The sequence below is a fragment of the Rhinatrema bivittatum genome, chromosome 7 (genome assembly GCF_901001135.1).
Source record: "Rhinatrema bivittatum chromosome 7, aRhiBiv1.1, whole genome shotgun sequence".
NCBI classification, from domain to species: domain Eukaryota; kingdom Metazoa; phylum Chordata; class Amphibia; order Gymnophiona; family Rhinatrematidae; genus Rhinatrema; species Rhinatrema bivittatum.
Window position 1 is genome coordinate 107,607,555 of NC_042621.1, and position 24,292 is coordinate 107,631,846.

Sequence of the window (24,292 nt, forward strand, 5' to 3'; positions counted from 1 at the left end):
CCATTTGCATTTTATATTATGTTCTATTGTAATCTATTTTATTATTGCTAGAAGAAATATATTATCTTATTATAGCTAAGAGAAAATATAACCAATTTTTACCTATAATTACCCTCTATGTGTATAATTACCCTCTATGAGTATTATTGCTATTTATATAGGAATACATCAGACAGGAAATGGGGGAGGGTAGATGATTGCTTGATCAATTCTTATAAGCTGGTCATTACGGGTTGAAAGGGCATACACAGGAACCCCCAGCATAGGTACACAGAATTGGGCATATCTGAGGAAGCTTTGAACCTATGTCCAAAACATCAGTCTAGATTTCTTTGTTCTCTAACTTACATGTCATCCATAGCAGAAGTAAAGTTACGCAGCAGGGGACCCCAGTGCACTAGTGCATGTAAATATTTCCACGCACGTTTCATGGTTAAATCCTGCAACACCCATGATCTACCCAGACCTTGCCCACATCCTATCCATTTTTGGAAATTTTTCATTTGTGCGTGCAGTGGCATGTATGTTCGTATCCGGGAGGCTTTCAAAATCTGCTTGGTACAAGGCTGCCTGACATATTCGTTCATCCCTTAATTTAGGCATGCGTCAGACTTTTAAAATTCATCTTTTAGTGGGCAACCAGAGATTAAGTAGGCTGTCGCATTCAGCAGCATCTGTAAAGCCCTGCGATGACACTTCAGAAGACCAACATATAATGCATTGCAATAATCCAGTTAAGTCAGAACAAAAGACTGCACAACAGATCTAAAATCCTAGAGGAGAAAGAGAGCATGAGAGAGAGAGAATGTGATGACATCAACTGGGGCGGCAGCAGACCCTTGCACTGGCACCGTCTAAAATGTATTTCAAATGGCACAATTTCTGTAACTTAAAAAATCTGGTTCTATTCACCACTTTCAATTGAGAATGCAAGTCAAAATCAGAATCAGTGTGAACACTTAAGTCACGTACAGAAGCAGAAAAATGAACTACAGATGCTGCAAACAAGTTTTGGGGGCGAACACTGCAACCTACCACAGAGAGGGAGTAGATAAATATTAAACAATGTTGCCAACAAGGATGAGCCTTGGGGCACACCAGAGCTTATGGGTACCCAAGTTGTTGTCATCTAAAAGGGAGTCAGAACATTGCTATTATGATTATTATTATGACTTAAACTGAAGCTCATGGACAGAAAACAACCAGACCAAGATCCCAAACAGGCCGATGCAATATCATCACGTAAAAAACGTACATCCAAATCGGGCACATCCACCTCTCCTGGGGCTCGATTCAATAGGCAAATGAGCTGCCACACTAAAAGGGATTCCCAATGGATAATCTGTGCGCACCTAGCACTCTGCATCAGGTGCCCAGGAGATGTGGCTGTGTGCCTACAGGAGCCTGGCCAGAACTCCCTCTCCACCCCTAGCAGGGCTAATCCTGATAGGTCCTTTTCACTGACACTTGTCAATGAAAGGACCAATCCAATTTCAGGACAGCCTTCTCAAAGGAGATTGATCCTTTCACTGACATGTAACAGTAACATGTAACAGTGAATGAACCAGCAGGGGGTGCCAATTAAGTCAGACCTTGGGGATGTTGCTTTCTGCGGTTCCCCCATGAGGAATCACAGAAAGCGGGGCCTTTTTTTGTTTTTTGAGCCCGGCATGATTCTGCTTTCTGTGGTTCCTCCTATTTAGTATTGCAGGAGGAATCACAGGAAACAGTATTTTTTTTGGCGAGCCCTTGAGCACAGTATGCTTTAAAGTCAGCTCCCGGGCAGACATTAAATTTGCCACATTAAAATGGGCGCCTTGACTGCATGGTAATTTGTGGCATTGCGGGGTAACAGCTAATAGCCTCATCTACATAGAATTACATGAGATGAGCACTATTAGCTATGCGCTGTTTTGGATGTGTGTTTTAGGCGCGCTGATCTCGGTATTGCATCGGGCGCAAGTCTAGCACATTCAACCGCACATTTAGTGGCACGCTGACCTGAGCGCATGATATTGCATCTGCCTGAAAGAGAATACATGTCTGAACCAGGTTGGAACTGAAGCACAGGGTGATAAAGCACCTTCTCTAAAATCATGCAGGTAGTCAGAGCTGGGGTTTAGACCTGCTGCAGAGAAAGATAAGATGTATGTGATTAGATTATAGATGCTGACGATTTCTCTGTAACCTGTTTACTTGTAATCAGTCTTGCATTTCTCTTGAGTTGTACCCATAAAAGTGATTGAACTTAACATAAAGGAATTAAAAAGGTGCCATGTTCTTCTGCAAAGATATTAATAGCATCCACATATTAATTTCAGAATAAATCAAAGTCACAAGTGAGTGGGACTTCCTTATAACAGCCCCTCATAACCTCTCTTCCATTAATATCAAAATAGGCTTACCAGATCTTGGAGTTTTCCCCAACATGTCCTTTATTCAGGATGTCCGGGGGGGTATGGGCAGCATTTTAAGAACTGCCTGGCTTTGAATATCTCTGCTGACTGAATGACTACATAATCAGGAAGAAAAAAAATCTCTTCTGTGCTTTCAATCCCTCCCCTCCCACTGCCTATCATTCATTTATTACTGTTTGAATTCTTGGAGTAGTAGCTCTGCCCTAACTCAGGGATCAATGCAATAAGGTACGCTCAGCAGAGTCCTCAGTTTATTATTTTAAAATCATTTATGAATCATTCAACTGATATAATTTAAGTGATGCACAATAAAATCAGCATATAAAATACAATAAATCCATCCATAAAATAAAAAAAGTAAAATACTGCTTACTTTTCCCCACCCCCACATTTCATAACATTCATTAAACCACAGTTGTGCGCACATCTTTTGTGCAAAGACTTTGCTGCCAATGCAGCAAGGAGTTTTGTGCACATCGAATTGTACTCACTGTTTATTTAACACCCTCACATGACAATCCAATGCAAATGATGGCATTAGCTATTACCTCCCAATGTGTTTTCTTAGTGCTGGAAACTTAACTCCTACTCCAAGGTGGAGTACAGTTTCCAGGAATAATGTTAGTCTATGGTTGGAAGCTGAAGGATAATTAGTGCATTTAATGGGTGTCTCTCTTCCACAGAGAATAAGCTGGCAGGAATCTGAGGAGGAGGGAAGAGTGGGTTGAGCTTGTGCTGGAATGGGGTCTAGATGCAGTGAATAGGTAACCATATGTTGTGGGAGGTGTAGATGAACTGGCTGAGGAAGGTTTAGTTGGGAAGAAGGGGTGGTCAATCTAGTAGACTGGGGGTAGAAAGAAGTGGGAAGGTGATTGAGTGGGTCAGGGGGATTGGGGAGGAGGGAGGGATTTGCTTAGTAAAATTGGTAGAAGAGTATAATTGGTGGGAGGTGGGATTAAGGATTGAGTTGTGAGAGGAAGCTAGATCAAAGGATGGAGAAACAATGGAGAGAGGATAAAGAAAGGAGAGAGGAGTGAGAGAAATGGGAGGGATGGGCTGGAGAAGGGGTGAGAAGGAAGGACAGGTGAGAGTGCAAGTGGGAGGAGAAAACTGCAAACACAGAGAAGGTGTAGAAGGGAATAGGTGGATACATGGGGGAAACAAGCATATGTGAAGCCTTCCTGGAAAACCAATTGTCCACCACTGAGCAGAGTTAAAATAAGAGATTCAGGAATCAGGAAAACAGTGGACCCTTCTACTGGCACAATGTTCATTCAGTTTTGAATCAGACTGCTGGGGGGAGGGGGACAAGAGACAGCAGTGGGGGGAAAGGAAGGGAAGAGGGAGCAATGAAGAGAAGAGAGGCATCAGGCTAAAGACCTCTGCAGCACATACGCACAGGATTTACGTTGCGATAGTGGTTTTATTAGAGATGTGAACAGAACAATTCCTGACTTATGCACTGCAGGTAAACTTAAATAAAGGCAAATCACAAGTGGGATAAGGTTTACTTCCGGTCCAGGTAATCAGTTCAGGTCTTTGCACCATGGATTCTTTCCAGTAACAGCACACACGTGACTAGGGACAGGACTCTCAAAACTTCACAGTACAATCCGTCATTAACGGATAGCAGCAAGAACTCACAGGTCTCCTCCAGACCCCACACCTTTCTTTGGCCTCCATGCTGTCTAAATGCTGGGAACACTTGGGAGGTGTCCCAGCACATCGTTTGAATCTCTTGAGGATCAATCCGGATCCTCAGGGGTGGAGCCTTATGGCAGGCTATCTTTAGGCTACAGGTGGCCTTCTCTGAGCCATCCCATGGCTCAGCGCACAGCACACTCACATCTAATCTAGTGCAAGACAGGGAAATATGCCTTTTTGTCTAACAGAATTCCTCCCTCCCAGGGGCGCACCTCAAAATTTCATCAAGAACAGGCATCAGCTGACACAACCTATCCCCCACTGGCAGTTTGCTCGTCAGGAGATTACCACAAGAAGTGCTGCAAAGAAAATGAGTGCATTAGTTCTGGGTGCAAATATAACTCCTATAGATAGAGGCTTTTCAGGAGCCACACCCCCAGGACCTGTCAACACAGGGATAGGTTCTCGATCAGTGGCTTCTGAAACAAGAAGAGAATGGTTAGTTAAAACTGTATATAAAGAAAATTCCTTGACATCTCAGATTTATCTAATTCCCCAGAACCCTGAGCCCAGTTATGAGAATTTGATCTTGATCTGGCAACATATAGTCCAGTGTATCCGGAGCACTGGGTGAAGCGCCCCCTTCAGGTACAAGGTGCAATGCATCCAAAGCACTGGGTGAAGCACCCCCTTCAGGCACAGGACCTGTCCTTATCAGGAGTTCCAGCTGGAGCACCCTCCTCGGGTACAGGGTCCAGCATGGCAGGTGAAGAATCTGTCCCAGCACTCACAGATTTCAGAAGACTGGCAGGGGTACTGATTCTGCTTAAAAGCTTTTGGACCTTCTGCGTGCTCCATTTTACTTGTTCAATAATTCCTGTTAGGCTAGGGGTATCCGCTCTTGGAATGGCTTCAGCACTTGCTGGCAGGTCATGTGGAGCAGGCACAGGATCTGGTGTTGGGCTTGCAACAGGGTCCAGTGCAGAATCAGAATCCAGCTGGGTGGTTGGCATAACATTTTGCCCATAAGCTGGAGTCTAAGGCAGGCTGCCAGCAGGGAGGGTAAAAGGTCGGGATAGTTCTCTCTTCTGTATTCCCAAACCTCCGAAGTAAGGTAATAAAATATCCCTAAAAATTATGTAAAGCCCAGTAGTTTTTTTTTAGTGGCCCCCACCAGGGCTTCCCATATGTGTAAAAAGCTCATTGACTTAGAGGGTCCCATGTCTAACTGGTGGCAGAAGTTGCTGTATACAGGCAAGGCACTGGTGCAGGTATTTTTGAAGCTGTTCTCTATCACCATGAAAAGGCTCTGGATAGCGTAGTAAAGGCAACAGTACAAATATCACTTGTAAGAGGTGATGTAGGAGCTGGCGTATAGACTGGGTTTGGTGGGGTTTCAGTATCTCCAGATCTCTGCTCAGTGCTTCCAGGAAGGTCTTAGAATCCCCTTGGGGTATTGTCGGGAACCAGTCTAGGAGCTGCTGACAAAATAAGGTGCCTTCTCCTTGCCTCAGTATAACTCTTGGCAAGCCAGGTGTCACTGAACCAGTAGCGGCTCCCCTCAATATAGTCCTGCAATTCCTTTGGGCTGCCTCCAAAAACTTTACATGCTATGCATGCATGTGGGTCACAATCCCCAAAATCCCATGGCTTCAATTCAGGGAAATAGCAGCACAGCACAAGGAAGTCTTGAAAGCAGAGTGTATATCATAGTTTCTACAAGCTTGAAGTCACAGCTCTTTATTCTAATATAAATCAGGGACTGGACTGTAGTCAGGATTGTTGCACAGTTTACAAGCAGAATAGCTATCAGAGTGTGGCAGGTTGCTTAGGTAGCAGTTTTTAATCCAGCACCATATACAAAAAAACCCATAACTCATACAATAAAACAATAGCTCTGACTGAGCACTGACTACACAATTTAATTTTTTAACTAGCCTCAGGCCAGGGCTAGATTCTTTTCAGTCTAAAAGAAAAAGCACAAAGATTGCAGATTGCAAAAGCAAAAAAAACAAAACAAAAAACCCATTTAAGAATTGTAGATAGAGGGGCAAGATGGCCGCCAGATAGGACGTGCAGGAAGCGAGCTCCTCCACGGCGTTTTTCCTTCGTACTAATTCCTATTGAAAATGCCTCACACCAAAAGAAAGGGAAAGGTTCGGGGAGCACAGACCAGTTCCCCGATGCCAAGTCCTTCTCAGCCGAGGATCGAGGGCTTCCTGACGGGGGTATCCACGACGCCATATGGGCCGGTCGCTGGGGGAACGCTGGAGGAGCATGCGTACTCCCCCCAGACCCTGGATGTCACACTTAGCCCTGGCGAGCCGTTACGGCCAACACCTCCCGCGCAGAGTGTTCTTTCCTTCCCGGACCTGACCCGAGGCGGGGTTTACTCTGAGGCCTCGGGCGGAGCACAGGTGATTACCCGGGGTGTAGTTGTGGATACTACTGCCCCGAGAGGTATAGAACCCGGCGGTACATTTGAGGTGATAACTGGAGAATTAGACACTATCCCTGAGGGGAATCCAGGAAAACAACAAACGGCAACTTCTGGAGTACAGGAGGGACCTCGTCAAGAAACCACAGAGGTTAGTGTTAATCTGGGACTGCCTGAGGATGTAACCCTTGGAAAGGTATGGTACGCCTTAAAAGCCATTGATTCTGCACTAAAGTCTATCGCACAGTCGAATTTTGAACTTAAAAATCAAATTAAAGAGAATAAAGAAACTGTTAAAAGTTTTGAAGGGAAACTGCAGAGCCACGAGGAACGCCTGCAAAAAATAGAAACATTGCAGGAAAATTTTATAATATCTGAAACGGCTATGGAGAGGAAAATAGAGAAACTTGAAAATAACTCAAAATTACTAAATCTGCGTGTACTAAACTTTCCAGTGATTAGAGTGATATCACCTATTGAGTTATTTAAAATATATTTAAAAGAAATACTAAAGCTTCCAGAGGCGGTTCTTCCAGTTTGTACAAAAGCTTACTACCTCCCAGGAGTGACAACACAGGCAGAGAGAGAAGAAATACCATCGTTGGATATATCCCAAGTATTGGAACTCTCGATAGAAACTGAAATAAAGGAAAGGAAATCAATGCTAATATCTTTTGCGTTCATATCTGAGCGCAATCACGTTTTGAAATTATTTTTGCGAAATAGACAAGCTCTATTTTATGGAGCAAAGATATGGGTGTATCCTGATCTTACTAGATCAACACAGCTACGCAGGAAGGAATTCCTTGCCTTAAAAGAAAGGGTCACAAGCATGGGGACCCGTTTTGTATTAAAATTTCCCTGTAAAGGCTGTGTTAGGTATCAAAGTAATAATTATATCTTCTTTGACCCTAAACAACTGCGAGATTTCTTGGTGGGACATCCTAGTATTACTCCAGAAGTGTAATTGGCAAAAGGAAAAATGGGTACCTGCCTATCATTTTCCTAGTATTCTTTATTGCAACTTATTTGCTCCTTTTGTTCTACTTGCCCTCAAATTTCCTATATTAAGGTATAATTTCCTTTGTTGCATATTGTATGCTTTAAAATGAAGAAGGTGTGTAACCTTGTTGCCCTATTATGTTACCGTATTTTCTTTGTGCTTATTTCATATATTGTATGTGAAAAAACTTGAGAAATAAAAAATTAAAAAAAAAAAAAAAAAAAAAAAAAAGAATTGTATTTTTTTTCCAGCTCAGCTACAAACGCTGGAGACAGAGTAAGGAATTCCCAGCTTTATGTTAAGCTGAAGACCTCCTCAGTGCCCACATACAGAATTTATTTTGCAATAGTAGTTTTAACAGAGATACAAACAGAAGAACAGTCCTGACTTATGCACTGCAAATAAACTTAAAGAGAAGTTAAATCACAAGTGGAATAAGGCTTACTTCCAGTTCAGGTAGTCAGTCTGGGTCTTTGCAGCACAGATTCTAGTAACAGCATACTCACGATTAGGGACAGGACTTCCAAAACTTTACAGTACAATAAGCAAAATTGCTTACCTTGTAATAGGTGTTATCCCAGGACAGCAGGATGTAGTCCTCACATATGGGTGACATCGGTAATGGAGCCCTATGTACGGAAAAACTTCTTTAAAAGTTTCCATGAAACTTTTGAATGGCACCGGAATGCCTACTGAGCATGCCCAGCATGCCATGATATTCCCTGCCACAGGGGTCTCCCTTCAGTCTTGTTTTGTAGCAATAAGCGTTAGCCAAAAATAAAATAATAAAACGTATCGGACCCAACTCCGCGGGGTGGCGGGTGGGTTTCGTGAGGACTACATCCTGCTGTCCTGGGATAACACCTATTACAAGGTAAGCAATTTTGCTTTATCCCAGGACAAGCAGGATGCTAGTCCTCACATATGGGTGATTAGCAAGCTAGAGGCTGAGTCATTTTGAGGTGAGTAACAGTGAAGTATTGTTGTCGAAATGAATCAGCCGAAATCACAGCAGGTTGGATGTAGAAGGAGTTGGGGTTATACTGGAAATAAGTTCTTTAAGACGGATTGTCCATAGGCTGAATCTTGTCTTCCTTCTTTGTCTAAGCAGTAGTGAGCTGCAAAGGTATGAAGAGAACTCCATGTTGCTGCTTTGCAAATGTCCAGAATAGGTACAGAGCGTAGGTGTGCTACTGAAGTTGACATTGCTCTTACTGAGTGTGCTTTTACTCGCCCTTGAAGAGTAAGGCCTGCTTTTTCATAACAAAATTGTATGCAATCTGCTAACCAGTTTGACAGAGTATGCTTACCCACTGCTTTACCTGGTTTGTTTGGATCATAGGATACAAACAGCTGACTGGATTTTCTTTGGGCTGTAGTGCGGTTTAAATAGAAGGACAACGCACGCTTACAGTCTAAAGTGTGTAAGGCTCTTTCTCCCTGGTGAGAGTGAGGCCTAGGAAAGAATGTTGGTAAAACTATTGATTGGTTCAAGTGAAATTCCGTGACAACCTTAGGAAGGAATTTTGGATGTGTCCGGAGGACTACCCTGTCATGGAGAAACTTTGTGAAAGGTTCGTATGTGACTAATGCTTGTAATTCACTGACCCTTCTGGCTGATGTAATGGCTATGAGAAATACCGTTTTCCAAGTAAGGTATTTGAGGTCACAAGTATTTATGGGTTCAAAGGGAGAACGCATAAGTCTAGTTAATACTACGTTCAGGTCCCATTGTATGCTTGGGGAATGAACTGGAGGTTTAATGTGAGTTAGGCCTCTCATGAATTTACTGATGAGAGGCTGTGTGGAGATAGGCGCTTCTCCTAGCTTGTTATGATAAGCTGAGATTGCACTTAAGTGTACCCTTACAGATGACGTCTTAAGACCAGAGTCTGAGAGGTGGTAAAGGTAATCTAGTAGCGAGGTAGTGGGGCAAGTGAAAGGATCTAAATCTTTCTGAGTGCACCACAGAGTAAACCGTTTCCATTTGTAGGAATAATTCTTTCTAGTGGAAGGTTTACGTGCAGCTATAAGTACTTGAGATATAGCGGATGGAAGGTTGAGAGGCTGTAAGATCAAGCTTTCAACATCCATGCTGTCAGGGACAGGGATTGAAGGTTGGGATGGCGCAACTGACCCTGTTCCTGAGTTATGAGATTGGGAGCTACTCCCAGGCGAATTGGATCCTTGACTGAGAGATCTAGCAGTGTGGGGAACCATACTTGTCGAGGCCAATATGGGGCTATGAGTATCATGGTCCCTTTGTCCTGTTGTAGTTTCACTAGTGTTTTGGTTATGAGTGGTATCGGTGGATACGCGTATAACAGGCCTGAATTCCAATGGCGAGCAAATGCGTCCTTTGGTAGGTTGTTCTGCTGCCAGAGTAGAGAGCAGTAATTGTTCACTTTGTAGTTGAGCTGGGATGCAAAGAGGTCTATCGTCGGTTGACCCCAGCGTTGAAAGATCTTGGATGCTATTGCTGGATCCAAGGACCATTCGTGTGGTTGGAATTGACGACTGAGGCGATCCGCTACTGTGTTGTGGATGCCTGCTAGGTAGGTGGCCCGTAGAAGAATTGAGTGTGTCAGGGCCCAGTCCCAAATCTGTGCTGCTGCTTGACAAAGGAGATAAGAACCTGTCCCTCTTTGTTTGTTGATGTACCACATGGCTACCGTGTTGTCCGTTTGGATCAGAACAGTCTTGTGTGATAGGCAGTCCTTGAACGCATGTAGCGCATAGCGTATAGCTCGAAGCTCCAGAAAGTTTATTTGAAAAGAGGCTTCGAGCTGTGTCCACTTGCCTTGTGTCTTTAGATGACCAATGTGTGCTCCCCACCCTAAGGTGGATGCATCTGTAGTCAAAGTCACTTGTGGAACTGGTTGCTGGAAAGGTAGGCCTTTGAGCAGGTTGTTCATTGATGTCCACCAGAGGAGTGCAGATCTGAGTTCTGGTGTGATATGAATGGGAGTGGACATTGGTTGAGTGGCTTGTATCCACTGAGCTTTGAGTGTCCATTGTAGTAGTCGCATGGTCAATCTGGCCATGGGAGTGACATGAACTGTGGAAGCCATGTGCCCTAGAAGAATGAGGCACTGGTGAGCTATTACCTGGAATTGGTTGCGAAGATTGTGAGTCAACAGGACAAGTGTTTGAGCACGGTCTCTTGGAAGAAAAGCTGTTGCTATTGAGTATTCAGGTCTGCACCTATGAATTGTATCAGATGAGTTGGTGACAGATGGGATTTCTGGTAGTTGATGAGAAATCCCAAGGAGTGAAGCACTTGGATGGTGAGCTTGAGAGAAGTGAGTGCTCCTTCTTTTGATTGACTTTTGATGAGCCAATCGTCCAGATAAGGGAACATGTGCACTCTTTGCTTGTGGAGGTGTGCCACTGCTGCAGCCATGCATTTTGTGAATACCCGTGGTGCTGATGCAAGGCCGAATGGTAGCACTCTGTACTGGAAGTGCTGATCCAGTACCCGAAAGCGTAGGTATTGGCGATGAGGAGGAAAGATGGGGATGTGAGCGTATGCATCTTGAAGATCCAGAGAGCAGAGCCAATCTCCCCTTTGAAGAAGAGGTAGAATGGTGCCTAGGGATACCATTCTGAATTTTTCTTTTTTGAGAAATTTGTTGAGATTTCTAAGGTCTAGGATAGGTCGAAGGCCTCCTGTTTTCTTTGGAATGAGGAAATATCTGGAGTAGAATCCTCTGCCCTTTTGAGGGCCAGGAACTGGTTCTATGGCCCTGGCTCTCAGAAGGGTGGATAATTCTGTTTGAAGAATTATGGAGTGTTGATTTACTGTCCAAGATTGAAGTGGTGGATTTTCTATTGGGATAGTTAGGAAATCCAGTCTGTAACCGTGAGTTGTGATGGACAACACCCACTGGTCGGTGGTGATGGAGGTCCAATTGTTGTGGAAGTATTGTATTCGACCTCCTACTGGTGTTTCTGGGAATGGGTTGATCTGGCTGCTGCTCTCTGGGGCTTTTCAAAAACCAGATGTAGTGGCTGTCTGTGGAGGTGGTTGAGCCCTTGCAGGCCTTTGTCTAGGCTGCTGTCTTTGTGTTGGGCGGCTAGTTCTTGGCCTACCTGCTGGGGGGTAATATCGACGTGGGCGATAATAAGGCCGTCGAGTGTCACGCCTTGGAAATTTCCTGGCAGAAGGCTGAGTCTCTTGTGGTTGAGAAGACAATTGTTTCAAGGTTTCAGTGTGGTCCTTTTAGGGTTGCCACAGCTTCTTTTATTTTCTCACCAAAGAGATTGTCCCCCAAGCAAGGCAGATCTGCCAAATGTTCTTGAACTTCTGGGCGCAGATCAGAGGCTTTGAGCCATGCCCATCTTCTTGCCGCAATACCCAATGCTGATAGCCTTGCAGCAGTCTCAAAACAATCATAGGTTGCTCGAACCTCGTGTTTACCAGAGTCGAGGCCTTTATGAACTATGTCCTGTAAGGATTCCTGATATTGCTCAGGAAGAGAGAGAGAGAGTTCTTGAACCTGTTTCCAAAGGTTCCTTTGGTACTGGTTCATATATAATTGATAGGATGAAATTTTTGAAACCAGCATTGAACCTTGAAAGATTTTCCTTCCCAGGTTATCCAGAAGCCTACTCTCTTTCCCAGGTGGTACAGAGGAGTGGGATTTTTGCCGCTTTGCCTTCTTCTGAGCGGATTCAACGACCACTGATTGGTGGGGCAACTGTATTTTCTGGAACCCTGGAATAGGTTGCACTAGGTAGGTTGACTCTGCTCTTTTATTAACTGCTGACACCGAACCTGGATGCTCCCAAATCCTATATTGCAGTTCCTGGAACACCTCATGGACAGGGACTGCTAGCATTTCCTTGGGAGGGTCCACAAACTGGAGGACTTCCAAGGTCTTCTGACGTGCATCCACCTCTGTTTGAATGGGAAAGGGAATGGTGTCAGCCATCTCTTTAACAAAGTTGGTGAAAGAGAGGTCCTCAGGAGGTGATTTCCTGTGGTCATCTGGCGGAGAAGGCTCTGAAAATATTTCCTCATCAGAAGAAAATTCAGAGCTGGTGTCTACAGGTATCTCATGTGTGTGATGAGGGATTGGCTGCATAGGACGAGATGGTAAGACCGGAGAACGAGGCCTTGGGGGTCTTGGCACTCCAGATGGGCCTGGAATCGGTTCCATTGGAATTTTCTTTGTGAGGATGTCCAGTAGTGTGTCCAGTTTGGTGAAAACTGGATGTAAGCTGGATACATCCTCCTTGGGCACCGGTGTTGGCATCGGAGATATCGGTGTGGGCACCGGTGGAGGAATCGGTGGTACCGGTGGAGGTATCGATGGAGGTACCGGTGAAGGTACCGGAGTAGGCATCGGTACCGGTTCCCGTGCTCTCGTCGGTGTCTGCGGCATCGATGGTGATGGAACGGGCATCGGTGGAGTTGTCGATGGCTGAGGCGGAATCGCATCGCGCAGAGCCTGTTGCACCGCTTGACGAATAAAGGAGTCAAGTTCCACTCTCACAGCTGGTGATAACAGAGCAGCTGTGGAGGGAGGCGGTGTTGGCGATGCCAATACCTCCTCAGAGCCCTGAGGGGGTATGGAGCCCGGCACCGATATTGGTGAGGATCGCCCTTCACTACGCCTCGGAGCCTCAGTTCCCGTCCGGGGTTTCTTTGCTGGCGAGGCCGTGGCTTCCGATGGATTCTCGGTCATCGTTACCTGGCATCTCCGATGCCGGTGGCGGTGTTTTTCTTTCTGCTTTTCACTCCCCGAGGTCGATGCTTTTGAAGAAACCGAAGGGGATGGTGTTGAGGCATCTCCCGCCTCTGGACGTTTCTGCTTCAGCATGAGTTGGCGAACTGAAGCGGATAGAGAAGATTGCGCCGAGGTCGAAGGCCTTGGAAGCAGTTGGATGTTGAATAACTGCTCCATCTTTTCGGCCCGAAGACGACGACCTTTAGCTGTCATTTCCGCACATGATTTACATGTTTGAATATTGTGGTCTTTGCCTAGGCAAAGAACACATTCGAAGTGAGGGTCGGTTATCGACATTGTCCTCACACAATTTGGGCATTTTTTGAAGCCCGAGGCCATGGCGCCAGACAGCCGTCGACGGCGATAAGCCCAAAAATATCGTTCCCGGCCGGGAATCGAAAGCAGAAAAAGTTATACTAAGGGAAACCCCTGCGGATCGAGTAAATTTTTTCCGAAAATACGAATTTTTTTCGCTAGGTGAAATTCACCTCAGGACTCCAATTATCCCGCAATGCTAACGGCTTCGCGGAAAAAAGAAGACTGAAGGGAGACCCCTGTGGCAGGGAATATCATGGCATGCTGGGCATGCTCAGTAGGCACTCTGGTGCCATTCAAAATTTTCATGGAAACTTTTAAAGAAGTTTTTCCGTACATAGGGCTCCATTACCGATGTCACCCATATGTGAGGACTAGCATCCTGCTTGTCCTGGGATAACATCATTAACACCTAACAGTATCAGGACTCATCAATCTCCTCTGGGATCCCAAACTTTCCTTTGGCCTCTGCACCATGTAAATGCTGGGAACACCTGGGAGGTGGCCCAACACTCCTTTTGAATCCCCTGAGGACCAATCTGGATCCTCAGGAGTGAGGCCAAATGGCAGGCTATATTGAAGCTAAAATGGGCCTTCTCTGAGCCATTCCGTGGCTCGATACACAACACACCCACCTTAAACCCAGCAGACCCCAATTCAAGACCTGGAAATATGCCTTTTCCCCCTAAAAAGAGGGCAAGTAAGGGAGGGGAAGGAGTTAAGGACAAGGGGAAAGAGGTGGGGTAAGAACAAGAAAGGCAAAAACCCTTTAAGAAGGGAATAAAGGAGCCGAAAGGCAAAAGAGAAGGGGAGATGGAGAAAGCAAGAATGGGAAAGAGGAAGAAGAAATTACTACTTACCTGATAGTTTCCTCTAAGGAAGGCAGGCCAAACCACACCAGTGGGTTATGCACGCCTACCAGAAGATGGAGAAGGAATAAAGCTGACTCACTCATGTCATGGACAAATAGTCTTGCCCGATATCAGCCAACCAGTATTCTCAGGGAAAGCTAAACTGTGGACAAACTGATTATACTTGAACATGACTATTAACAGTCAACCACTCATGTCCCGAACATGACTACGAACAGACAAGCACTCCTGCTTTGAACATGACTATTAACAGTCAACCACTCAGGCTTCCAACCAGTTCAGAACACCGAGTTCAGACAACAGAGTTAACATTCATTAATCTCAGGGATTGGATGTGTCACTTACCAGACAGAAATAACACTTCTGTGCCGTCCACATATAAGGGATGCACTAAAAGCAAGTAAGCAGCCCAGGGCGGGTTGTGGATTGACCTGCCTTCCTTAGAGGGAAGGAAATTATTAGGTAAATAGTAATTTCTCCTTCCTCTGCACTCAGGCAGGCCAATCTGCACCAGTGGGATGTACCAAATCTACTCTCGAAAAGGGCAGGAGACTGGCCACAAACACGACAACACAGAATGTGTGAAAACCAGGTCCATCTAGGCCCAAATGTCCAAATGCTTGGAGAGGTAGTGTAAGAAGAACCATATTGCTGTTGACAAATTTCGACTAGAGAACAACTGAAGCTGCATTCATCATGTATACCTTCATCATGAAGCCCAAATAGTTGATCCGACTTTCTGAAATATTTCATAATCTTCAAATACCGTACCAGAAACTGGCTATTAAACATACAGAGGCTCTTTTCTGAGAATATGTGTAATCTTGCATGCCTCTTCTTCCTAGCTACAACATGAGCCCTGAGTCTCCCTGAGGATTCCTGGGTGCTGAAAACTGACCCAAAGACCTGCGAACGCTCAGGAGGGAACTGCCCCTTCCATGGCAGACCGGGACCTGGACTTTCCCCCCAACCTAGCCTTGTGTTCTACAGCCGCCTTTTTGGCCAATTACACCTTATGCAATAAGAGGACAAAATTAGTGGGGAAAAAACTGGGAATCCTCTTCATCCCCCTCCCAAGGGAAAATCACCAGCACCCAAATGTGCAGAATTGAGAAGATCCTCCCCATCAGAATTACTCTGGTCTCCTGAAAACACGGATAATGCAGGGGATAGCGTTGGAGGGGGATCTCCCTGCTGCATGACCTGCTGCTGCTGGCCTTGCTGTGCTTGACAAAATGGCCACCATTCCCGTGCCAAAATTCGCCTCCCCCGCTGAAGGCCCGGAGACTCAGGACGCCACAGCACATCCAGGAGCAGGGAGAGAAGCACCCGAAGAGCCCTCCTCTCCCTTTACACTCCCAGAGCATAGGCCCTGCCTATTAAGTCTGCCGTGCAATCCCCAGAAAAAGCAACAAGAAGTGCCGAGCGCCATGCCTCGTGGTCCAAAAGTGCATCTGAAGCAGAAGTGCACAGCAAAAAGTTACCTTCATCGGCGAGCAAAAAGGGTCACCAACCCGCTGCTCGTCTGCCTCAAAACCAGGACCTCAGAACCCCCTGGGAGGATAAGGAAATGTTCTCCTTTTTCTCTATTTTATTTTATTAGATCTCTCCAGACTGCAGGTTTTTTCTGCTGGAGACAGAAAACTGTCTCTATCTGCTGGCAGCGATGCAAAACCCAGGAGTCTGGACTGATCTGAGTACTACAGGGAATTGGAGAAATTACATACCTGATAATTTCATTTTCCTTAGTGTAGACAGATGGACTCAGGACCAATGAGTATAGTGTATTCCTGATAGCAGTTGGAGATGGATCAGATTTCAATCTGACGTCAGCCCTAGTACATATACCCCTGCAGGAAGTGCAGCTCTTCAGTATTCTCCTCGAAAAGCATTGTGGATATATGTGTGACTGACTAATTTGATTAACTTGAATAACTTCATAACTTGGTTAAACTTTATAACTTGATTAACTTGATCTGGTTGAATTGGCTATAGCTGGAGACCGCCAGTGCCCTCAACCGGAAAGCGTCAACACCTGGCAGGATGGGTGTCCAAAGTGAAGGAAAGCATGGCTTACACTTGTATCATTCGAAAATCCATGAGTAACGGCAGCCAAGGGTGGAATGCTGAGTCCATCTGTCTACACTAAGGAAAACAAAATTATCAGGTAAGTAATTTCTCCATTTCCTAGCGTGAAGCAGATGGACTCAGGACCAACGGGATGTTTAAAAGCTAGTCCCGAACCGGGTGGGAGGCTGCCCATGACCCACTTAGTACTGCCCTAGCAAATGCCGTGTCCTCCCGAGCCTCAACATCCAGGCGGTAGAACCTGGAGAAGGTGTGGATGGAGGACCATGCTGCTGCCCTGCAAATCTCGGCGGGTGACAACATTCTGGTTTCTGCCCAGGACACTGCCTGGGCTGTAGTAGAATGGGCCTTGACTTGTAGAGGCGGCGGCTTACCTGCTTCTACGTAGGCCGCCTTGATGACTTCCTTGATCCAGCGGGCTATGGTTGTCTGCGAGGCTGCTTCCCCTTGTCTCTTCCCGCTATGAAGGACGAATAGGGGGTCTGTTTTTCGTACGGTTCCGACATTTCCAGGTATCTGGATAGGAGTCTGCCGATGTTGAGGTGGCGTAGACTATGAGCTTCTTCCGAATTCTTAAACTCATCCGGCGATGGTAGTGAGATGGTTTGGTTAAGATGGAAATGTGACACCACTTTAGGAAGGAACGAAGGGACCGTGTGTAGCTGGATGGTTCCCGGGGTGAGCCTGAAGAACAGCTCACAGCAGGACAATGCTTGTAGTTCTGAAATGCGGCGGGCTGAACAAACTGCCAGCAGGAATGCTGTCTTCAAAGTTAATAGTTGGAGAGACAGTCCGCGGAGGGGCCTGAAGGAAGCTTCTGCTAGAAAATCCAGGACCAGGTTGAAATTCCAAAGAGGTACCAGCCTCTTTAGGGGTGGGCGGATGTGTTTGACTCCTTTCGGGAAGCGTGAAACGTCTGGGTGAGAGGCTATGCTGTTGCTCTCGCTCTTGGTACCGTAGCATGACACAGTGCGGCCACCTGTACCTTGATGGAGTTGAGGGACAGACCCTTCTGTAGCCCATTCTGTAGGAATTCCAAGATCGCGGGAACTTTGACTGAGCGTGGTATGATGTTGTGGTCTTCGCACCAGGCTTCGAATACTCTCCAAATCCTTATGTATGTTAAAGATGTGGAGAACTTGCATGCTCGGAGTAGGGTGTCAATTACAGCCCCCGAGTATCCGCTCTGTCTCAGGCGAGCCCTCTTAATGGCCAGGCCGTAAGAGAGAAGCGAGCTGGATCCTCGTGGAGGATCGGCCCTTGTTGAAGCAGGTCTCTGTGTGGAGGCAGTGGCAGGGGGGTCCCTGCCAGTAGTCTTCTCATGTCTGTGTACCACGGTCTTCTTGGCCAGTCCGGGTCCACCAGAAGTACTAGTCCCCTGTGTAGCTGTATCTATTATACGCCTTCCCGCCATGCGCCCAATAGGGGCCATGGCGGGAAGGCGTATAATAGAGTCCCCTGTGGCAAGGTCTGTACCAGGGCATCGATCCCCAGGGACTGAGGTTCGCACCTGCGGCTGAAGTACCTGGGTACTTGGGCGTTGGACCAGTTTTCCAGAAGGTCCATGTTTGGTGTTCTCCACCGGTTCACTATCATTTGGAACGCTGCTGTCGACAGCTTTCATTCTCCTGGGTCTAGACTTTCTCTGCTGAGGTAGTCTGCCGTGATGTTGTCTTTCCCGGCGATGTGGACGGCCGAGATCTCCTGGAGATTTACTTCCGCCCACGACATTAGGGGGTCTATTTCCAGAGACACCTGTTGGCTTCTGGTTCCCCCCTGATGGTTGATGTAGGCCACTGTTGTGGCGTTGTCCGACATTACTCTGACCAGTTTGTCCCAGAGTCTGTGAACGAACCGTAGGCAGGCTAGTCTGACCGCCCGCGCTTCTAGGCAGTTGATGTTCCATCCCGACTCTTCTGTGTTCCACTGCCCTTGGGCGGTTAGCTCCTCGCAGTGTGCTCCCCATCCTCGTAGGCTGGCGTCTGTGGTGAGCAGGGTCCAGGTTGGTGAAGATAGTCTTGTTCCCTGGCTCAGGTGGCTGACCTGCAGCCACCATCGTAGCTGGATCTGAACTCTGCCTGGGAGTGGTAGACGTGCGGCGTAGTTCTGAGACAGTGGATTCCATCGCGATAGAAGTGAGCGTTGTATGGGTCTCATGTGAGCTCGCGCCCATGGCACTACTTCCAGTGTGGATGCCATCAGACCGAGGACTTGCAGGTAATCCCATGCCGTGGGGCGAGGTTCGTTCAGCAGGATTTGTAACCGGTTCTTCAGTTTTGATCTCCTTGTGGGAGTCAGGCTGACCTTGTCTTCTTTGGTGTCGAACTGTGAGGGCTGCAGACAACTCTTGTTTGTGTTGGCTCTCCAATAGAGTGTTGACTCTGTTGGTTGCCTGGTGACTTTCCTCTGGGGATTTCACCCTGATCAGCCAATCGTCTAGGTAAGGGTGTACGAGGATTCCTTCCTTCCTCAGTGTTGCCGCCACCACCACTATGATCTTGGTGAACGTCTGGGGTGCTGTGGCTAACCCGAAGGGTAGTGCCCGGAACTGGTAGTGACGGTCCAGGATTTTGAAGCATAGGAAGCGCTGATGTCCCTGATGGATCGGGATGTTTAGGTAGGCTTCCGAAAGATCCAGGGATGTGAGAAACTCTCCCGGTTGTATCGCCCTTATTACAGAGTGTAGGGTTTCCATGCGGAAGTGGGGAATCCTCAGGTGGCGGTTGACCGACTTGAGGTCCAGGATGGGCCTGAACGACCCCTCTTGGGACGATAAAATAAATGGAATAAGGCCCAGTATTTATTTCTTGTGGGGGCAGTGGGGTTATGGCCTCGAGGGCCAGTAGTCTGAACAGTGTAGCTTCCACTGCCACCCTCTTGAAGGGGTCGTGGCAGGGGGATTCCACGAACTTGTCCGGAGGGGTTCGTAGGAAATCCAGGTAGTACCCCTCTCGAATGATGGTTAGGACCCACTTGTCCGAAGTTATCTCGACCCATCTGTGTTAGAATAGGGCTAGTCTGCCCCCTATGGCTTCTTCCCTTGGATGGGTCGGCTGAATCTCATCGTGGGGTGCGGCTGGGGCCTGGACCCGAGCTGGTTCCCCTTTTGTTGTGCTTGTTCCGAAAGGACTGGTTCCTGCCTGTAGGGCGGGGGCGCTTGATAATTATTTCTGTATGGGTTGAAGCGCTGTGAACCTCTGCCCCAGAGGACCAGGGGAAGGGTCGCTGATTTTTCTTATTCCTGTCCTCCGGTAGTCGCGGCAATGGGGACTTGCCCCATTTGTTAGCCAGTGTCTCTAGTTCGCTGCCGAACAGGAGGGATCCTTTGAAGGGCATCCTTGTGAGTCGCATTTTGGAAGATGCGTCGGCCGACCAGCTTCGGAACCAGAGTTGCCTCCTGGCTGCCACAGCTGATGACACTCCTCTGGCCGCTGTGCGCACCAGATCGGAAGCAGCATCCGCAAGGAATGATACTGCTGGTTCCATGGCTTCCCCACGGATGTTGCTCCTAGTCTGTGATAGGCAGGCACGTGTTACCACGGTGCAGCAGGCCGCTATTTGTAGGGACATAGCGGCGACGTCAAAGGACTGTTTAAGGATGGATTCCAGACATCGGTCATGAGCATCTTTGAGCGCTGCACCTCCCTCCACTGGGATAGTACTGCGCTTCAAGACCGCGCAGACCATGGCATCCACTTTTGGGTATGTCAGAAAGTCTTTGGCCGCCGGGTCCAGGGGGTACATGGCTGCCATAGCTCGTCCCCCTTTGAATGTGGACTCTGGAGCACTCTATTCCAGGTCAATTAACTGCTGGACGGCTTGTAACAGAGGGAAATGGCGAGAGGTCTGGCGGAGTCCCACTAGCAGGGGATTCGTCTTAGGCTCCCTGGAAGCACTTGTGCCCGGGATAGCAAGCTCCTTCAGGCTGTGGGTGACTAGGTCTGGGAGCTCATCCTTGGTGAAGAAGCGTCTCATGGTTTGGTGAGGCTCTGTCCCCGAGGGGGAGTTCCCCCTCTTCTAGGGGCTCTGATTCCTCTTCAGAGTTGTCCGTGTCCCCGTAGGTGGGGCTTCTGGGTGGTGGAAACATTTGTCTGGGCCTAGAGGGGCCTGGAGCATAAAGGTCTTCTGGTGGAGGCTGTGGCTGTTTAGCCGGAGGCTCCGGCTGCATGTGAACGAAGGTGTGTAGGCCTTTGAAGAATTCCACCCATGAGATAGACGCTGGGTCCAAGCTGGGGGGTGCTGTGTCCCTGGAGGTCCCCGTTTGAGGGGGTGTCCCGCTGGAATTTGCTAGGTCCGGGGTACTCATTGAGGAGCTAGTACTTGGCCCTGGACTGGATCTCCCAGGGCGTTGGCCTCTTTGTTTTGTGTGGCTTTGATGTGGCATGCAGGGCAGAGGCCTTGAGCCTTGATCTCCGTTTCCGGTGGTGCCATGGATATAGGCGCATAAATCCTTATGCGCTTCGGTGCGTCTAAGATGTGCGTGCGGGTTGTGTGCACGCAGGTGTGCGCCCAGCCCAGTAAGCGCGCGATGCGCGCACTTGTGCATGTAACTTTATGCGCACATGTATTTTGTGCGCCTAGCTAGCCTTGTGCGCCCGGATTGAGACGGTGGACAGAGCAGCGAATAGGGCCAAAATGGTGACGGTGACCACCTCAGAGGGTCTCTACCTGGGAGGACCCTTGGCTCTAACCGGGGCCTGGCCCTGCTAGGGCGGATCAACCGGGCGGCACTGGTCCCGGCCGGCGACCTGTGCAATTCCTCGAACCTCGGAGACCGGAGTGTCTATGAAGAAGATTTCTACATTACCTTGTCTTTGGTGCTTCCTGGTTTCGTTCCGGGCAGTCTCTGGCTGCAGGGGGAGAGGGCAAATACCTTCACTGCCACGCTCGAGGATGCACCTGCTGCCTCTCAGCCGTGCCAGAGATCGGGGGCAAGGTCCCCGCCGTGGATCGGCTGCCGGACCGAGGCTTACCTCCGAGGGACCACGGAAATCACCTCGGGAATTCTCAACTGGGGGAGGGACCCAAGGGTATCACCGCAGGAGAGCGGGGCTTGTCTTTAGAGGTAGGTTTTCTTCTGAATTTGGGTTTTCTCCGTTGAATTTGTTCTAACGCTGTGAGAGCGTGCAGGTAGTCCCTAAGTGCTATGGAAACGGAAAATACTAAAGAGCTGCACTTTCTGCAGGGGTATATGTACTAGGGCTGACGTCAGATTGAAATCTGATCCGTCTCCAACTGCTATGAGGAGTACACTATACCCATTGGTCCTGAGTCCATCTGCTACACGCTAGGAAAGTGAGTTTACTACACCGTGAACCCAGGAATTTAATTTCCAGTATAAGCTCTCGGGATGGGCACATACAGCTGTACTGTACATCCTAACTTTGGTGTACTTTTCTGCTATAGGTACCCACCCTAGAGAGCTTATTAGCTGAAGGTGCCTATTCCAGATAGCTTATGCTTTGATTTTATTTTCCATACCTAGCCAAAATGGCATTGCATGGAAGATTTGCACTGTGCATCCTGCTTTTGGGCACATTCTTGGAAAGTCATTTTGACAAGGCATGGCAAGTTCAATGTGTAAGCTATCTGGGGTGGGCACCAACAGATGAACAGTATGTACTTGTACTGTGGCATAATGACCTTCCGTGGAAGACCGCATCACAACTTGGGCACATTTTCACATGCAAGGCCATTTGGGCAAGGAATGCCAAGTGAAATGAAAGGGCACACCTCTGGGGCGGACGCCTACAGCTGACCAGTTTGCACTCTTTTGTACCCTAGTTAAAATGCTCAGTGCCAAAGTGTATACTATTCAGCTGAGGCACTCATCCCACTGAGCTTACCCTTTGATTTCACTTGGCAAGCCTTGCCCAAATGGCTTTGCATGTGAGACTGTGCCCAGGTCAGGATGCACAGCACCAATCTCGATTGCATGGCCATTTTGGTCACACTCCATCCCACTTTCAGGACTTATGTCCTTAACTCTTCTTTTTACAGCATTTTTCTGAAGTAGTGCAGATTTTTAGTTTAACTCACGTTTTGGTTTTTTTAGCACTTTTATAATTAGTGCAATTTGCATCCCATTGGCTTACTGCATCTTGCGATTGCAGTACTACAGGGGTCTATTTTATTTTATCAAATACTTATATTCTGAAAAATCCATAATTATGAACAGTGTGGATTACATCAGTACATACAGAATAATAAATATTTATAAACAGTCAAAACTAACAAAATATAAAACTTATGAGTAAAGTAAAATCTGCACTAAACATTAGTGCAGGTTTTAGCTTAGGTTGTACTACATTGGTGCCTCGGTGGTAATTCTAGAAGTGGTAACCATCTGAGCTTGTGGACAATTTTTAAAGCCATTTACTTGGGTAAAAGGGCTTAGCTATAACTTTTCCTCTTCTGCCCAGCTGCATTACCATAGCCTGCAGACTATCAGCATTGCTGGAGCCATGTCCAGGTTGGGAGTAGAAAGCAATGGGTGAGAAAGCAGTGGGTGTAGGGGATATTTTCACTTGTACATGTGCTAATATACCCCTCTCGGCTGCCAGCACAAAAAAATGTGGGTGCAAGTGTGAGAGTGCTTTTAGCAAGAATACTTCATGCTCATTTTCAAAGATCAACTTCCTGCTCATGCTCTCTGTGAGAATCGGTATAGGGAGACTCATTTTCACAGGGACTTCTGTGGGTAAAACAGTGCTTTACCAGTAGAAATGGCCCTTTGGAAAGTTGTCCGGCTCATATGAACCTCATCATTTTGAGTGTACTGGGTAGAAGCATTCTGGGAGCAGAGTCGGAGCAGGGTTTGCATTTACTCACACACTGATTTTGAAAAGCATGTGTCTAAGTTTACCTGAAAAACCTTACAGAGGTAAGCTTTCATGGATAATACTCAAAGCAAAGTCACGCGTGTAAGCTTTCTTTCAAAACTGGTATAACTTAGGGGTATAACAGCCTGCAAACTACCCCGGCTAAAAGTGCCTGCATACTTTTGAAATATGCAAACTATTTGAAAATTCCCCTCAATGTACTCGGGCCTCACTGATTCCAACAGACAGGAGTCTCCCAGTGTGAGTCTCCTGGGCCACAGTGACATAAGCTGGGTCAGAGCAGACTGCCTCAGAAAAAAGTGTTTTTGTCACTATATTGATTCTTGGAAGATCTAAAGATGTCTGAAGAAAGGATCTGAATGTTCATACAGAGGTGCATTGAAACATAAGAGCTGTTTGTCAGTAAATATCACAGGTTCTAAAGCAAGGAAAGAAAAGGAATTTGCTTGAGAGATATCACAACCACCAAAGTATTCTGTTTTATGACTGAAAAGCAAACACATTTCAATAAAGAATAAGTGCTGGGACTTACCATGCTGAGGCACTTCAGCTTCTGGGGAATGCTGACACTTCAGCTCTGGGCTGGTGGATTTTATATACAGCATGAGAAAAGGGGTGTGCAGCACATCACCAAGCAAACACCTGCCCTCCAAAGGCATTTCACTAAATGGTAACAATTAAAAGCAACAAGCTGGCCTAACACATGTACTACAAGCAGTACACACTGACACCAATTCTATCTACAGCTTTCAAGACCTCCAAGCCCTTTTTGAGCTTCCATCTCAAGATTTTTTTGCATTCCTTCAACTTAGACATTATATTTATACTCATGGATTACACCTGATATCACGAACACATCGGTCACATTTAGAGGGGCTTCTTGGATTCAAACTTAGATGGAGAATGTCTTGTTCCCTATTTTCTAAAGTACTGAGCCATCTG

General features: G+C 47.1%; 1 protein-coding gene across 1 annotated transcript in view; it reads right to left on the reverse strand.

Annotated features, from left to right (window-relative positions):
• LOC115095354 (beta-microseminoprotein-like) overlaps positions 1-23,996 on the reverse strand; it is a 62,367-nt gene extending 38,371 nt beyond the window's left edge. Inside the window, exon 1 of the mRNA XM_029608899.1 lies at positions 23,883-23,996. Within this exon, the coding sequence (XP_029464759.1) occupies positions 23,883-23,885 (3 nt within the window). The 5' untranslated portion in view covers positions 23,886-23,996. The remainder of the gene's footprint in view (positions 1-23,882) is intronic.
• Between the last annotated feature and the right edge of the window lie 296 nt (positions 23,997-24,292).